The 17,655-nt window shown below is 37.5% G+C and overlaps 1 protein-coding gene across 1 annotated transcript; it reads right to left on the minus strand.

The window, feature by feature from the left end:
• Window positions 1-658: 658 nt before the first annotated feature.
• PSMG2 (proteasome assembly chaperone 2) lies at window positions 659-17,479 on the minus strand. The gene is made up of 7 exons (XM_069468292.1): window positions 17,333-17,479; window positions 14,843-15,014; window positions 12,369-12,427; window positions 8,352-8,470; window positions 7,132-7,305; window positions 1,750-1,870; window positions 659-977 (listed from the first exon to the last, which is right to left on the minus strand). The coding sequence occupies exons 1-7, from the start codon at window positions 17,387-17,389 to the stop codon at window positions 885-887; spliced, it is 795 nt and encodes a 264-aa protein (XP_069324393.1). The 5' UTR covers window positions 17,390-17,479; the 3' UTR covers window positions 659-884.
• Window positions 17,480-17,655: the final 176 nt, after the last annotated feature.

Genomic DNA, 17,655 nt, shown 5'->3' on the forward strand with positions numbered 1-17,655 from the left:
CTCCCAATCTTTACATACTGGCTTTGTATAGGGAAGACTTTCAGCAAGCAGCCTGGGGAGAGATTTTGGAAGCCTGTTAAATGTTTTTTGGAAGATTTAACCTCTCTGGCTGGTGTATGTAATTTCCCAATTAGAGTTTTGCTGATTTTTCAGCTTATAATCTCTTGCTCCCTCTGGCGTCTGTCTGCAGTATTGCAGGTTATCTGGTGCTGCGCAGGCACTCAGACATGAAAATTATTTTTTATTATTTATTTTATACTAAAATTATTTTGAGATGATGAAATTATCCTGGATTATTGGGGTGTGCCCAATGTAATTACAAGGGTCCTTATAAGTGAAAGAGAGAGGGACATTTGAAGATGCTAAGCTGCTGGCTTTGAAGATGGAAGAAGGCACCATGAGCCAAAGAACGTGGCAACCCCTAGTCGCTGGAAATGGGCAGGAAACAGAGTCTCCCCTAGGGCCTTCGGAAGGAACACAGGCCTACCGTCACCATGATGTTAGCCTACTAAGGCCCACTTTTGGACTTTTGACTTAACTGTAAGTAAAAATAAATTTGTGTTGTTTTAAGCCACTAAGTTTGTTGTAATTTATTACAGCAGAAATAGGAAGCCAATTAGAGTCTGAGTTTTTAAAAAAGGATATTATTTAAGACAAAATTACTTAGGAAATAAAATTCTATTGTACAAAATTTACATTTGTTGTATATGATGAAAAACATGGCAAAAAGACCTTGTGTTAATCCTTTTTTTGAGATTATCTGTGAAAAGCAAATATTTATTTCCTAATACATTCTCAGATTATACAAATTTTTGTACAGAATGTTCAGCAGTTGTGTTGATAATAAGTGTCTTGGGATATAAGGTACAAAAACTGAAAATACATCAAAAAAGTGCAGGGGGAAGACCACTGCCAAAGAGTAATCTCCAAGAACTTGGTATTTTCCATCTCAAGGTAGATGCTGTGGGATCATCACTCTGTAAGTGAAGAACATAACATTTTAATCTTTCAATTTTACCATCAAATCCCCTTCTAACACGTATTATGGTTCTGACACTTTTTGTCAGGTTTTACTTTAAGGAAAAATAAAGTAGTAAGTTTCTATGTCTTCATGTCAACTGAAGATAAATTTGTTCAAGTTCCAAATCATAAAGATATACCAAGAAAGGCTGCAAATGGAGTCTCTTAAGTAAAATCAAATTTAAAAAGAATAGGAGGTTTAAAAAAATGAGTGTCATATGATTTGTATCAATTTTTTTCTTAGCAAAAACATGAATTAAAAAGATAGTTACCCATAATATATTGTAGACTTTTGGTGCCTCTGTTGTGCCTAAAGTCTGACTCATTTCCCTGGGTGTAATGCTCTCATTTCATAATACAGAAAAGTATCTTTATTGTAATACATACTCAATTTTTGCTTCCCTAAAAAAAAATCCTGAATTCCAAAGACTTGCTTATTCTTATAAGAATCTATCTGGCATAATTAATATAACATGAACAATGAAAACAATGAAGAACTTAGGATTTTCCTTTTTGGAAAGTCAGCTTTAGTGAAACAACTGTAAATAATAGGTTAGTTAAATGCCTTCCTTATTTTCAAAAGTTTCGCTTAAATGAAGTTTTATGTAAAGATATGTCTATATTTAACATAAAATTTCACCTATATGGTCCACTTACATAGTATATGAAATGCAAGTTAATGACTACATAACCAGACAAGTAGGAGGCTTAAGCTGTAGTAAAACTTACGCATGGTTTGATTATTTGCAGCCATTCATTAAGATATTCAACAAGACCTAATGCATCTGGGATATTGTCCCCTTCTGAAACAAATTTCAGCAGAACTGCCATTTGGATTTCTTTAGAACAGCTACAAGAAATAAAGAGAATAATTTAGTATTTTTCCACTGATAGAAGATGCTGACTCTAGCATGTCTGTCTTTATAGCTAAGATAACCTGCCAGGTTTTAGGAAAGGAAACGATACCACATCATAAGATCACTTGTTCATCTCCCTTTGCCTCATGAATATTCTTTTATTTGTGGGAACAGTATTAGGAACCATGTACCACCCACCTGGGAAAGACGCAAGCTCATGCCTCACCCCAGGGCTGCATGAAAAACCATCCTTTCTGTCCTTGGCTACAGCAAATGAGATGTGTTCTGATCTACTCCCAAAATCTACTTTAGAAGAGAGTGCTTTTTAGAAGCACCACAGCAAAGAGACGGAAAGAAAATAACACCCTGGTTATTAATAATCTAAAGCAGTGAAGGAAAACTGCAGAAGAGAATGAAATAAAGGAAAGAAAACTTGCTACTGCTTCTTACAGATACCATTTTAATGAAGTGATTATTATGTGCTTCTGTGCAAATTTTATGATTCAATCCCTGTAACAATCCCAAGGAAGCTATAATTATCTCCATTTTATAAATCAGTTTAGAATAATGGGAAAAAGGACAGAACACCAAGATTCAAATTCTACCTCTCCCACTTACCAGATATCTTGGGCAAGTTACTTAATCAGGGCTCGTGTTCCTCCTCTGTAAGAGAGGCATAATAATAGAGCCTACCTCACAGGTGTTTGTGCAGTTTAAAGGAGGTGATAGAGGCAAAGTGCTTAAAACAGTGACCAATGCATACAATGGAAGTGTTATTAATAGTTATTATTATGAGGTAACAAGTTTAAAGAGATTAAAAACATAGTTAATGTGCTCAAAGTTCTGTATCTTATAAGTGGCAGGGGTGGGATTTGAACCTAGGTCTTTGTGTCCTCCAAAATTCATATGTTGTGATTGTATCTGAAGATAGGGTCTTTAGGAGGTAATTAAGGTTAAATGAGGTCATAGAGTGGGGCCCTAACACAATAAGATTGTGGCCTCAAAAGAGAGAGAAGGAAATCTCAGCTGTGAGCACACATCAAGGCAGCCGTCTGCAAGCCAGGAAGAAGGTCTTCAACAGAAGTCGACAATGCTGGCACTGGTCTTGGACTTCCAGCCTCAAGAACTGAGAGAAAATAAATTTCTGTTAAGCCACCCAGTCTACAGTATTTTTTCATGGCACCCTGAGCTAATACAACAGTCAAGGCTAAAAATGTGGCCTGAATGAAACAGGAGAATAATTCAAAGCTGGTGGTTTGCAGGGCAGGTACAGAGAATGATTGGGTAGCCGGGGCTTCCAGGTCCCGGTCAGGGAATGTTTGAAGTGATAGTCTTTTATGGGCAATAAGCAAAACAGGAGAAGAAGTAAAAACTTGAATGTGCAGTGGCTCATGCCTGTAATCCCAGCACTTTGGGAGGCTGAGGTGGGAGGATGGCTTGAGCCCAAGAGTTCCAGGCTACAGTGAACTATGATCAAGTCACTGTACTCCAGCCTGGGTGACAGAGCGAGACCCAGTCTCAAGAAAACACCAAAAACTTGAATGCGTGATGAACTAGGAAAAGAGGAATAGTTGAAGGAAATGATCATTTTTAATAAGAATAGAGTAAGTTCTCAGGGAAAAAGATAAAAGCTGGAATGATATGCAAGTCTAGCCAGAGATGGACAAAACAAGTTGTACTGTGAGAACAAGCTGAGATGCATATATCATTACTGGCAGAGAAGTCTTAACTATTTTTTAAGAAGAAAGCAGGGGTATAAATACAAAGAAACGGGTTCAACTTTATTTATTTTTGAAGTTTGCCTTCACTTGGTATGGAGAGGTTCGACTTTTCAACAAAGAATAAAGTTCAATGTGCTCTTAGACCACGAGTATTAGACCCTACAGCAAAGTGATTAAAAGTACAGGATCTAGGCCAGAGGCCTGTGTTTGAATCCTTCCTCTGGCACTTACTACCTGTATGGCTTTTTTTTTTTTTTTTTTTAAAGAGATGAGGTCACATTATGTTGCTCAGACTGGCCTCACACTCCTGGGCTCAAATGATCCTCTCACCTTAGCCTCCTGAGTAGCTGGGACTACAGGCCCGAGCCACTGCACCCAGCTTCCTGTATGGTTTTTAGCAAATTATCTTGCTGCTCTTTAATTTTCTTATATATTACATGTAGTTAGCAGTATATATTTACATATTTACTATGAGAATCATATGACTTAATACATGTAAGGTACACACAACAGCACTAGGTACATAGTTAGCTGCTATTGCTATTACTACTACTTATACTACTGTTACTACTACTATGACTTCTTCAGGTCATGTGTAAGTCACAATATAGATTTCAGAGCAAGCAAAGCAGTGGTTCTATTTTTCAATGCTAGATTTATACTCCTGAAATGTATTATGGTGAGGACACAGACTTACCAATTGATTCTGAGCAATAATGGTATTGGGGACATATTTTTCCAGGATTAGCTCTGCCCAACTCTCTAGGCCCACTACTGAGGCACCAGAGGGATGCCGTCATTGCTCTCCACGGGAGAGTGCAGAGTAGAACATGCGGGCTTGAGAAGCAGCAGAGGCCACCTCCTGAAAAGCTGCCCTCCTCCTTTCATAGTCATTGGCTCTGTCTCCCATGAACTCACCAGGCACATCAATTCCCGGCAAGAAAGAGTCAGAGGAAGCTAAAGCATATATCAAGACCTAGTGGTTAGCCTCTAAGTTAGCTTTAGGTCTTGTGAAGCAGGAGGCAAAGGGGCAAGGCAGGCAAAACAGGGACAGTGTAAGTGTCTACAAACTGAATGGCAGACTGAGTGTGGACATAGACATCAATTTACCAAAACAAGGGCTAAAGAAAAATAAGATCTTTTTCTAGTTTCTACCTTAACTTTCATTTGCCTTCTTAATGTTCATGATTCCTAAAGACTAATTAAGAGTGACTGTAGGCCAGGCGTGATAGCTCACACCTATAATTCCAGCACTTTGGGAGGCTGAGATGGGAGGATTGCTTGAGGCCAGGAATTCAAGGCCAGCCTGAGCAACATAGCAAGACCTCATCTTTACAAAAAATAGAAAAATTAGCCAGGTGGCACACACCTGTAGTCCCACCCACTCAACTCAGGAAGTTGAGGCAGCAGTATTGCTTGAGCCCAAGAGTTTGAGGTTGTGGTGAGCTATGATTGATGCCACTGAACTCCAGCCTGGGCACTGGAGTGAGACACTATCAAAAAAAAAAAAAGGAGTAATTGTAGAGGTTTAAAAACAAATATACAAAAAATAATTATAAACCTATGTCACTGGGCATGTAATGTATAAAAGATGTAATCTGTGACAATATAAGAGTGGGAGGACAGTGCTATATATAAGTAGAGGTTTTGTATGCAATTGAACTTAAGTTTATTATAACTTTGGGATGTTATATGTAATCACCATAGTAACCACAAGACTGTCTATAGAAAATACACAAAAGAAAATGAGAAGAGAGTAAAAAAGTATCATTATGAAACATCAACTAAACACACAAAGGGCAGTAATGGCGGAAATAAAGAACAAAAGCAACCTGTAAGACACAGATAACAGCAAAATGGCAGAAGTCCTTCCTTATCAGGAAGGACTTATCCTTATTTTATCCTTATCCTTATTTTAATGTAAATGGATTAAACTCTAATAAAAAAGGAGAGATTGGCAGAATGGATTAAAAAATGATCCAACCATATGCTGCTTAGAAGACTCACTTTAGATCTAAGGACACACTCATAGATTGAAAATAAAAAAGACAGAAAAAGATATTCCATGCACATAGTGATCAAAAGAGACAGGGGTGGCTATACTACTATTAGACGAAATAGACTGTAAGTCAAAAACTGCTATTAAGAGACAAAGAAGAACATTATATATTGATGCAGCATCAATTCATCAAGAAAATAGAACAAATACAAATGTGTACAAAATAACAGAGCCCCAAAATATACAAAGCAAACTGATAAAATTGAAGGGAGAAAAACACAGTTCTATAACAATAGTTGAAGACTTCAATATCTCATGTTCAATAATGGATAGAACAGAAAAATAAAAAGAAAGAAAAAAGATAAAAAATAATGGATAGAACAACCAGACAAATTAGGAAACAGAAGACTTGAACATTATAAACCAATTAGACCTAACAGACATATATAGAACATTCCACTCAATGGCAGAATTTTCTCAAGTACACATGGAACAGTCTCCAGCACAGACCATATATTAAGCCACAAAAGAAGTCTTGATAAATTAAAAAGATTGAAATAATACAAAGTATCTTTTTTGATCACAATGGATAAAGCTATAAGTCAATAACAGAAGGAAAACTGGAAAATTTAGAAATATGTGGAAATTAAACAACACATTCTCAAACAACCAACGAGTCAAGGAAGAAATCACAAGAGAAATTAGAAAATACTTAGAGATGAAAGAAAATGAAAATACAACATACGCAAACTATGGCATGCAGTGAAAACAATGCTAAATGGGAAATTTACAGCTGCAAAAGCATATAATAACAAACAATAAACTTTTCAAATCAATACCTAAGTTTACACCTTAGGAAAGAGGAAAAAAAAGAACAAACTAAACCCAAACCCAGCAGAAGGAAGAAAATAAAGATTAGAGCAGAGATAAATAAAATAGAGAATAGAAAAACAACAGAGAAAAATCAGTGAAATTAAAAGCTGGTTCTTCAAAAAGATTAACAAAATTGACAAATCATTAGCTAGATTGACTAAAAAAGAGAGACGGCTCAAATTATTAAAATGAGAAATGAAGTGGGAACATTATTACCAATTTTACAGAAATAAAATGGAGAATTTTTATTTATGGGTACAGATTTTTAAAATAGGATGATGACAAAGTTTTAGAAGCAGACAGTGGGGATGCATATACACACTGTGAATGTACTTACTGCCACTTAATTGTGCACTTAAAAATAGTTAAAATGGTAAATTTTATATGATGTATATTTATCATAGTTTTTAACAAGTATGCTTGTAGAGGTCAAGATCCCTAAAATGTCACACATAATAAAGCATGAAATATGGCTTTTTAGGAACTAATTCTTCTGTAGCCAAGTTTAAATCTTCCCCTTAAATGCAAGATCTCTAATACAGTGCCTGTTTTATAAATACATTTTCAAAGTTCCAATTAAGTAATCCACTACCCTCTCCCAATTGTCTTAATTTCATTTTTAAATAAAGTATGAAATAAACAAATAGGCAAACAACCTCACCTTTCATCATAGAGTGCTTTTGTGATACCCCCTCCTGGAATACGGATACAAAACTCAGAATCATTCATTTCAGGAATGCATGGGCTTTTCTCCATTTCTTCCCAGTTAAGACTCTTTATTTTATTTTGAACACTTTTTTGCATGGAAGGTGTAAGTAGGTACCGGAAGGGAGTACTAGAAACAATCACATAATTAACTTTTTAAAAACTCACAAATACAAACACTAAGGTAAATATCAGTTCTTTTAGCTAAAATTATCTTGTTCTCCACATATTCGTTCTCCTACGAGGCCTGTAATGTCTATTGTGAGTGCTAGAAATTTTGCCAGAAGGCAAAATATAAGTTTCAGCAGACTTATGTAAAAAATATTGCTCCAGTTTGGTATTTATACACTTAGGAAAGAGTGTAAAGAGACAGGAAAACTTAAAACTTAAACTGAGGCAAGGCCATTCAGAAGATAAACCTATTTCCCACAGCTATGCTCCCTTCTGCTATGAGGCCTGTAATGTCTATTGTGAGTGCTAGAAATCAGCTCCAGTTTTGAAGGGTAACTCTTGACTTATTGATATTTTTTTCATCCTGATTTTATAGGTATATAAATGATAAAAGTTACACTCTAAATGATCTAAAGTTATTTCTTAGAATATCAGAGTATTCTATATAGTATTTTATCAACTTTATGTGATGATAGTTTATATTTCTATTTCTGGGATACTTGTTTTATTTTATTTTTTACCCCTGAGCTATACCCCCACTTTGCCTTATATTTAAGAATTCACTCTGTCATGCCAGGGAGCTATACTTAAAGTTAACTGGATTGCTACAAATACAAATGGTTGCATATGTGAAAATAAATAGAAACATCAATTTAATCTTTCAAAAGTTATCAACCAATAAATCTTGGGGACCCTTTCTCCTCTTTCTCTTAATCAGCTGAACTCCATGTATATAACAGCAAACACTAAAAGCATGGTTCCAAAACTGTCTCTTTCTTTGCACAAAAGCCTTCCTCATGTCCCAACTATACTAACCTCAGAGGAGCTAGAAGGATGTACCTAACTGTACTCCCTCCCATCTCCTTTGACCTTCCTCTTTCTAAATTCCAGTGAGACGAGGTAAGGATACACAAAGCTCTTAACATTTTTTTTTAACTTTTCAATAGAGAAATTACCATAGTATAAACCATAACAAAAATAATTTTTTCAAAGGCAAGAACATACCTACGAAGCTGTAGATCATTACGGTGGTACGAATGACTGCTTGAAAGAATAATAACTCTTGCAAAGTTACTACTTCTCACCCAAGAAAGCAGTTTTTCACAGAATGGCTTTGATTTATACTTTGTATACCATTAAAGGAATAAAAAGAAAATCTAAAGTTAGTCGTAGGATATAAGAATATTCTACATGATATTTTATCACTTGATGTGCTAATGATATGTAATATATATACACCGAAATTAGTATTTTTAGATTCACTTACTGTCCTTAAACTGAAGTTGAAAGATAAAGAGCAATGAACTATTTATTACCTTTATAATTAAGAAGGAAATGAAAATAAAAAAATAGTAATTGTAAAACTAGCTTCATTTATTCAAGTTTATTAAAGTCATGTGAACTTAAAAAAAAAAAAAAAATTAATGAATTGGCCAGGTCCAGTAGCTCATGCCTATAATCCTAGCACTCCGGAAGGCTGAGGCAGGAGGACCACTTGAACCCAGGAGTTTGAGGTTGTAGTCAGCTATGATGATGCCACTGTACTCTACCCAGGGCAACTGAGCAAGACTCTACCTCAAAAAAAAAAAAAAAAAAAAAAAGAGAAAGAAAGAAATGATTTGTTAAGGAATCTAAATTTAAAAAAAATTCTATTCTGACTGAAAAAGAAAATTTCCCAGTTTTCTACTTAAGTAGCCTGTTGTTACTTAATAACTACCATATGGTCATCTATGAGGTGTTCTTACCAGAAATTTCTGACCTGAATCTGATCGTGAGGAAACAATCAGATGAATGCAGAATGCTCAACACCTGGCCTTGATTCCTCAAAGGAGTCAATATTGTGAAGGACAGAAACAGGAGGAGGGCTGGTTCTACTTTAATGGATACCAACTAAAAAGATGGAACAGCCAATGCAACATTTGAACCAGAACTGGATCCAAATAGAAGGATATTTGGAGGACAACTGGGGAAATTTGAACATGTTAGATGATACTACTGAATAATTCATTAAATGCTGATTTTCTGCGTATGGTAATGGCCTTGTGTTCGTGAAGGAGAATGTCTTTGTTCTTGAGAGATGTGGCTATATTATCTAGGGGTGACATATTACGATGTCGCTAGCCTACTTTTGGATTGTTTGGCAGAAGGAAATGGCATATGTGTGTGTGTGCACACGTGCACATGCATAGAAGAGAAATCAAGCCAGTGCGGCAAGATGCTCAGTTGGTGAATCTGGAATGTGGGTTAAAAATTTTTGATGGGAAAACCCACTTTAGGGAAACTCTTTAGACTGTTAATAAAATAATTATTCAATACAATTTTAAATGCAGGTAAGAAATGGCTAATTTTTAAAAATAAGAGGGCAAGCCTGGGCAATATAGTGAGACCCCATCTCTACAAGAAATAGAAATATTAGCCAGGTGTGGTGGTGTGCACACCTGTAGTCCCAGATAACTCAGGAGGCTGAGGCAAGAGGATTGCTTGGGCCCAGGAGTTTGAGGTTGCAGTGAGCTATGATCACGCCACGGCACTCCAGTCTGGGTGACAAGTGAGACCCTGTCTCTAAAAATAAAAAAATAAAAAATAAGAGGGCAGTCTAGTATAGTGGTTAAGAGAGGTTCTGAATTCAGGCTGCCTGGGTGAGAATGCCAGCTCTACCTCCTGAAGACCGTATGTCTCAGGCAAATTGCTAAAACTTTATGTGCTTCAGTTTTTACATTTGAAAAACAAGGATGATGTTAGAACCTGCCTCAGAGGATTGCTGTAAGGATTAAGTAGAATTACAAATATAACTTACAGTATTAGTATAAAGAATCAATGCTCAATAAATATTTTGCTGTTTTTAGATCATTTTTTACTTCCATTTACCCAAAATTTAGTTTAGGAGTTAAATAATTTTTTAACCTATACTGATTAGGAAGAAAACAAAAAGGCCATGTGGCACAATATAAAAATTGCAACTCTTGCTGCAAAATTCTGGGTATATAAATACTGTTAACTAAACGAGTGATTCTAATACAAATATTAAAAATAATCATAGCAGCATTATTCATGATAACCTTAAACTGGACAAAATCAAATGCAGCATCATAATACAATGGATAAATTATGGCTTATTTATATAACAGATACCACGCAGAAGTGAGAATGAATGAACTATTGCTACTTACAACAGCATGGAGGAACCTCACAAATAGACGGTTGAATAAAGGTAGCTAGACATAAAGCAGTCCATACCACAAGATTCCACTTAAATAATAATTAGGATGCACGGGGGAGGCGGGGACTCTGGAATGTTGACAATATTCTATTTCTTGATCTCTAGGCTGGTTTCACAGAGGACTTGCTCTGTGAAAATTCACCAAGCTGTATATTTATGATTTGTGTGCTTTACTTCATATATGTTGTACGTCAATAAAAAGTTAAAATAAAAGGTACTATGCAGTTAATCATGTCAGTAAAATCTCGTATTTCTGACCCCCTGAACAGATGGTATCTCAAGTCATTCCAAATAAGCCACTGTACAAATATTTATTGAGAGCTTCTCCATGTGCAAGGCACTATTCTAGGAATGGGGGACATAAGAGTGAATGACACAAAGTCCCTTCTCTCATGAAGCTTACTTTCTGAGAGGGAGATGATAAATACATAACATGCCAGGTAATGATGAATTTTGAAGAAAACTAACACAGGAAAAACAGAAAGGGTTGTCAGGGAAGGCCTTTCTGATGAGATAACATCTAAGCAAACTCTAAAAGAAGTGAACCATTTTGCGCTCTAGGAAAAAGAATTCCAGGCAGAGAAAACAGTGGAAAGACTGAGGCAGCAGTGAGCTTACTGCGTTTGAACACTACCGGGAGGCCAGTGTGGCTGGAGTTAGATTAGCAGAGCACGTGTCCAACAGAACTCTGTGAGCACAGCTGTCATCGTGGCAGCCACTTGCCACGTGTGGCTACTGAGAACTTAAAATGCAGCTAGTGTGACTAAGGAACTGAATTTTTAATTTTATTTACTTTAAATTAATACATTAAAATTTAAATAGCTACCTGTGGTTAGTGGCTCTCATATCAGACAGCATAAATACAGAGCCTCATAGGCCATGTTAAGGGCTATAATTTTCTGAGTGAGATGGGAAGCCACTGGAGGGTTTCAAGGAGTAGTGATGTGATTTGATTTAGGTTTAAAGGATCACTGGTGCTGCTCTTTGAAAACAAACCATGAAGTGTTTGGGGGCGGGTGAGTGGGGCAACAGTCGAGTCAGGGGCATGAGAGATGACAGTGGTTTGGACTGAGGGTAGCAGTGGAAGAAGAAAGAAGTTGGATTCAGAATGTATTCTGATATATACATAATTTGACATATTCATAATTTAAATGTAGATGCCACTGCATGAAATGTAATACACATGGAATAAACCTACAATATTCATGTATTTAAATTTTTTCACCAATGCTATCTGAATTAAGAATACATAAGATCCAGGCTAGAAGTCCCAATTCCTTTCTATAAAATCATGAAATGATGATAAAACATCTGCTATGAGATTATACAGAATCAGATCTTAACTATTTGTACAGTAAAAACAGAGAAATAATTTTTTTTTTTGAGACAGAGTCTCGCTTTGTTGCCCGGGCTAGAGTGAGAGTGCCGTGCCATCAGCCTAGCTCACGGCAACCTCAAACTCCTGGGCTTAAGCGATCCTACTGCCTCAGCCTCCCAAGTAGCTGGGACTACAGGCATGTGCCACCATGCCCGGCTAATTTTTTCTATATATATTTTTAGTTGGCCAGATAATTTCTTTCTATTTTTACTAGAGACGGGGTTTCACTCTTGCTCAGGCTGGTCTCGAACTCCTGACCTCGAGCGATCCACCCGCCTTGGCCTCCCAGAGTGCTAGGATTACAGGCGTGAGCCACTGCGCCCGGCTGAGAAATAATTTTTAAACCTTAATTGTTAATAATACTAAATTGGTATTTTCTTATTATATTTTAATAAATGTAAAAAGGCAAATATAACATACTAACCTTAATAAAAATGGATCTTAATTGAAGAGCCACTAGCTTTCTTGAAGGCAATGAATATACTACAAAGAAAATGAAATCATATGATAGTTAAAAATGAAAGTTATATAAGTTGAAATTAATATAATAAAAATTAAAAATTGAATCTTTTGTATCTAAATATTTTCAATAATTAAAATATAGAATATATATACTATATCATTTGGTTAAAATAAAACATTTTAGAAGTAGCTTAAAATATGCCAGTGGGCTTTATTCTATGCAATAGATTCATTCTGAAAAGTTAACTATAAGAAAATATCAAAAATTATTTTTCTTCTGCCTTTAATTGTAAAACCAGAGAAGTATTCCCTTGGAAATTTCTGGCATTATGACAAATAAAATCATCCTTAAGAAAGCTAAACTTTTTGGTTTCTGATATTCTCCCCTCTTCTCTCTCGAGAACAGCAACACTCATTTGGATTAACAGAAGAAATAGCAAAATATAAGAGAATGTTAGCCATGTAATAAAATCCCCGAAATAGGTACATTTGTGTTCTTTAGGATTTTTTTGAAATAACATGTACATTTCTTGTGAGGCAATATGTGTGCATTTTTTCTGGGAAAAGTATCTATAGCCTTCAACAGATTCCACAGGAGCCCAATGAAGAGATACTTAAGGTTTCCCTGCACAACTTCACTTCTAAGAATGAGAAGCTCTTGTATGAACCAAGGACAAAATAGAGTCTCTAAGGACACAGGATTAGGCCACTATGCCAAGGAGTAAGCTTTTGGTTACTATAAACAGAATACAAATAACCCTGGACTGGGCAGGTCTTTCAGAGATTGTCTCCTTCTGGCTGGTGTGATGTAGCATGATTGGGGGCTATGCTGAACTCAGCAAGTCCAGCGAGCACCAGGTATACTGGGGGCCAAAGGAAGTTTAGAAATTAAGGAAAAGGGTATAAATTTAGGGAAAAGGCTTAGCATAGGCTACTCAGGCCTCTAACCTATCTTTGACATATACATATAGTCCAATTCAACAGACCTAGGTGTGAAAATAATTCATCTGTAGGGGGTGGGCAGGCTAAGCTTTAAAATATAAGATATACCATCTTCAATAATAGCAGTATTTTCCATCAGTGTATCATGCAATTCTTTTTTGTTGTTAGGTTCGTGTTTCATAGTACTTTTTTCTTCTAGCATAATACAATATGAAGGCAACATCACCTTTTATGTTTTCTGCCCCCAAATATTCACCGTATATCTAATCAACCTAACTCCAGTTACAGAAAATATAGGGGCCAGAGGAACAAGTCAAATAACACCAGTGGATCTTCTACTTGAGTGAAGGTGCATTAGCAGGGTGGCATGTTGCCAAGAAGTAGGTCTCTGGAGCCAGGCTGCCTTGGTTAGAATCTTGGTTACACCAATATTAACCAAATGACCTTGAATAACTTAGTTATCTTCTCTGTGCCATGATTTTGTTATCTATAAAACTACTTTATGGAATAGTTGTAAGGATTAAATGAATCCATTGCATTCTGCTCATAGTCAATACTCAATAAATGATAGTTTTCATTAGTGGAAAGTATATGAACTCTAGTCTTACCATTTACAGTTCTTTATCCTTTAAGGCAATAACTGAAATTTAGTCTTGTGTTAACAAAGCGATCTTTCCTGCAGGAATTTCAATAATAGGGTTATTCCTCCAAAATGCATTTCTTTTTTTTTTTTTTGAGTCAGAGTCTCGCTCTGTTGCCCGGGCTAGAGTGAGTGCCGTGGCATCAGCCTAGCTCACAGCAACCTCAAACTCCTGAGCTTAAGCGATCCTACTGCCTCAGCCTCCCGAGTAGCTGGGACTACAGGCATGCGCCACCATGCCCGGCTAATTTTTTCTATATATGTTTTTAGTTGTCCATATAATTTCTTTCTATTTTTAGTAGAGACGGGGTCTCGCTCTTGCTCAGGCTGTTCTCGAACTCCTGACCTCGAGCGATCCACCCGCCTCGGCCTCCCAGAGTGCTAGGATTACAGGCGTGAGCCACCACGCCCGGCCCAAAATGCATTTCATTATGGTAAGCTGAGAGGCCAACAGGGCACTCAGTCATCAAAAAAAGTAACCGGATGCTCCTGTGTTTCATAATCAATAGGAGTTTTCCCCCTATTCCCTTGGTACTGTCCTGCATTATAACCGAACAGTGATCAGTGCAACGTAAACTGTGCTCGCTGACTAATCAAGCCTGATAATCCAATGAGGAATTATGAAGATTTATGGTATGGGAAAGGTGTATACCTACTTGTGCCATCAGACAACTCAATCTCTATCCTAATAACTAAAACCAGATGTAAAAGAGTAGGACAATGTGATTGGGCTGTGAATTCTACACATAGCTGGCACTAAGTAAATATTTACTACAAACCAGTATCCATAGAGTCTATTTTTAAGTTAAAACCAACTCTACCTTGTCTCAGAACCATGCTGGTGTTTTACATACCTTCAGTATTTATACTAAGTTCTGTGGAATTTGCTTCTGCAGTTGCATATGGATTGTTTCCAACCATTGGCACAAGACAATCGGTATAGAAGTAACCAATCTTAGACATATTCAGTGTAGAAATAATCAGATCTATTGCAAGCTGGCCAACATTTCCAACAGAGACTGCTGGCTGAAATTTTAAAAGATATATTCAATCAGTCACCAAAATTAGCAGCACTTTAAAAAATTTAGAAGATAATAATCATAGTACTAGTATTGAATGCTTATTTTCAGGTGCATCATAGGTAGATTACTGACTTTCATTAGCTATAACCAAGATGTCAACTGAGGCCTCCTTCACCTTTAACAAATACTTATTGACCACCTACTATATGTCAATCATTGCTGTAGACACGGGGAATAAAGTAAAACTCATCAATGAAAGTTCCTGCCCTTGTGAAGCTTCCATTCTAGTGAGGGAATGGTTTACCTGAATAAATAAAATAAACAGTAAAATATATAGTGGTAAGCACTATGGAGAAAAATTGAGTGTAAGTGTGTGTGTATGTGGTTAGTTGCAATTTTAAATCGCGTGAACAAGTTAAGAGTCCATTCGGGTGACAAATGACAACAGACTGAAAGAGGTAAAGGAAGGAGCTATACAGACATCTGGGAAAATAGAGAGTGGAAAAAAATGCTGTGAGGTATAAACAAAAGCACTCCTGAGTTTTCTTTCCATTTGCTTTATTAGTGCCTCTCTCTCTAACTATTCCCAATGGGTGAAGTGACCTTCTTTTCACACTAAACATACACTTATCCCCATGATTTTAAGTAGCCAAACTGCCAAATCTCTACCTACAGCCCAAAACATGAATCTGAGCTCCAGAGCCTAATGGATACCTCCATATGGTTGGGTCATAGGCAATTCACATCCAACATGTACAAAACTAAATTTTTGCCCAAACTTGTGCTCATATTTTATATTTCAGAGAAGAGCAACATTATTCAGTCAATTACCTAAACCAGAAATCAACTTCTTTTCCCTTACCAACTGCATCTAATTAATGACTAATTTTTGTTGATTCTATCTCCAAAGTAGCTCTTTAATGTAGCTCCTCCAGCAATTGTTGTTTTTGGCCTTCAGAGTGTTCTCCCACTTCTCACTGCTGTCATCTACCAATCCCCTAGTTACCTCCTGCAATTCCCTGCTTCAAGATTTTGCTTCTCGGGTTAGACTTTTCTGCATCATCCCTCTTTTCCTTGCTATTGGATTATTCCCATCAGCATGTAAACATGCTCTAATATCTTTCATTCTAAAAACCCTTTCTTGACCCCACATAGTCCCCTAGCTGCTACCTCACTTCTTGTATTTCTACATAGCCAAAATTGTCCAAGAGTTGTCCATTAAAAGGTAAGGAAGAACTTTATCTCTGAGCTAATGAATGAATATACACATAGGTCTTTACCTCCTCTTCTACCACCTATTCAACCTACTCCAACACAGCTTCCCTCTTCACCACTCCACCGGTAACTGCCCAGATGACCACCACTAACCTACTTTCTTGATCTTATACATCTCTTGGCTACTTTTGAAAGATGGCCATTCCCTCCTTCTTGAAACACTCTCTTCTTGGGGTTATGTGTTTGATATTTAGTGAATAAAAGAATGATAGTCTGTCTCTCTCCAGCCTTATGCCACTTCAAACAGTGCATTCTCCAATGGTGCCTTCTGGGTGCACAGGGCTTCCAGCCTATGCTCTCAATGAGTCATCCTAAATTCTTTGCAGTTCCCAGGTCCCCCATGCTTATGTGCCTGTTTTAAACATGCATCTTTCCGAAATGTCCTACTCTCCGGTGCCCCTACCTCACCCGCTCTCCATCTTTTAGTCATTACTTTCTCTATGAAGCTTTTCTTAGCAAGCCCGTCTGTCTCTCCCCCTCCCAATTATCTCAGGACCTTATTGATTTACATGTGTTTCCAACTAGACTGTAAATTCCTTGAGATGCACCCAGTCTTATTCTAATATTGGCATATAATAAAGTGTTGATTAAAACAATGAATTAATATAGGCCATACGTAAAAACGACAAAACTGTGTTAGCTGCTAGCAAAAGTTACTTTTATCACCCTATCAGTAGTCCTCTGGTTACGGACAATGACGTACTAGCTTAAGACTGACTCTAAAACTAGTTGAAAAAAGAGCTTCTAGGATAAAATTTAAGGATGCCCTAAACAACGTATGTACAATGAATCTGGAATTACACTAACATACTACAGGCAACAAAGAGTACAACTGCAAACTTGAATATGTTTTAATTACAGCGCCAAGAAAGGTTCTATTTGGACCGCCGCCTCCACCGACAACCTCCTATTTTTTCAGGCTGAGAACCTGAAACAGAAACTAGTGCCCTGTTTCTCCCAAGGCCCCGCGACACACGCCGGGTGAGGGTGGTGACACCGCAGAGGCCTCCCGGGAGGCAGCAGCCCCAAGCTCCAGCGGAGACTCACCATCAGGAGGGTGAAGCCCATAAGGTCGGGGACCGACTCCCCGCAGGGAACAAACATGGTCGCAGCGGGGTTGGGGGAAAGAGGATAAGAGCGAGTCTGGAAAGAGGGACTGGTGCGGGAATGCGGATACGCGAGCTTGGAGCCCGATCCGCGCGCCGCAGTCCCTGGGGCCTTGCGCGACGCGGCCGGGGTCCTTCGAATCCCTCGGCGCCCGATCCTGAGGGCCTGTCCAGCTACCTGCCGGTCCAGGGGGCAGAAAAAGGCCGCGGGAGGTGGGTGAGTAGGGGGACCAGTAGCGCTTTCGGCAAGGCAAGGCGACGGGG

This window comes from Eulemur rufifrons, chromosome 5, assembly GCF_041146395.1.
Source record: "Eulemur rufifrons isolate Redbay chromosome 5, OSU_ERuf_1, whole genome shotgun sequence".
NCBI lineage: Eukaryota > Metazoa > Chordata > Mammalia > Primates > Lemuridae > Eulemur > Eulemur rufifrons.

What these genes read in the sequence shown, in the direction of transcription:
- PSMG2 (XM_069468292.1), bottom strand. Translation starts at nt 17,389, where the DNA reads ATGTTTGTTCCCTGCGGGGAGTCGGTCCCCGACCTTATGGGCTTCACC. An exon ending in TAAGATCCATTTTTATTAAG is followed by an intron (nt 8,471 to 12,368) that starts GTTAGTATGTTA and finishes TGGTATACAAAG; the next exon opens with TATAAATCAAAGCCATTCTG. An exon ending in TGCAAATAATCAAACCATGC is followed by an intron (nt 978 to 1,749) that starts GTAAGTTTTACT and finishes CTTCACTTACAG; the next exon opens with AGTGATGATCCCACAGCATC.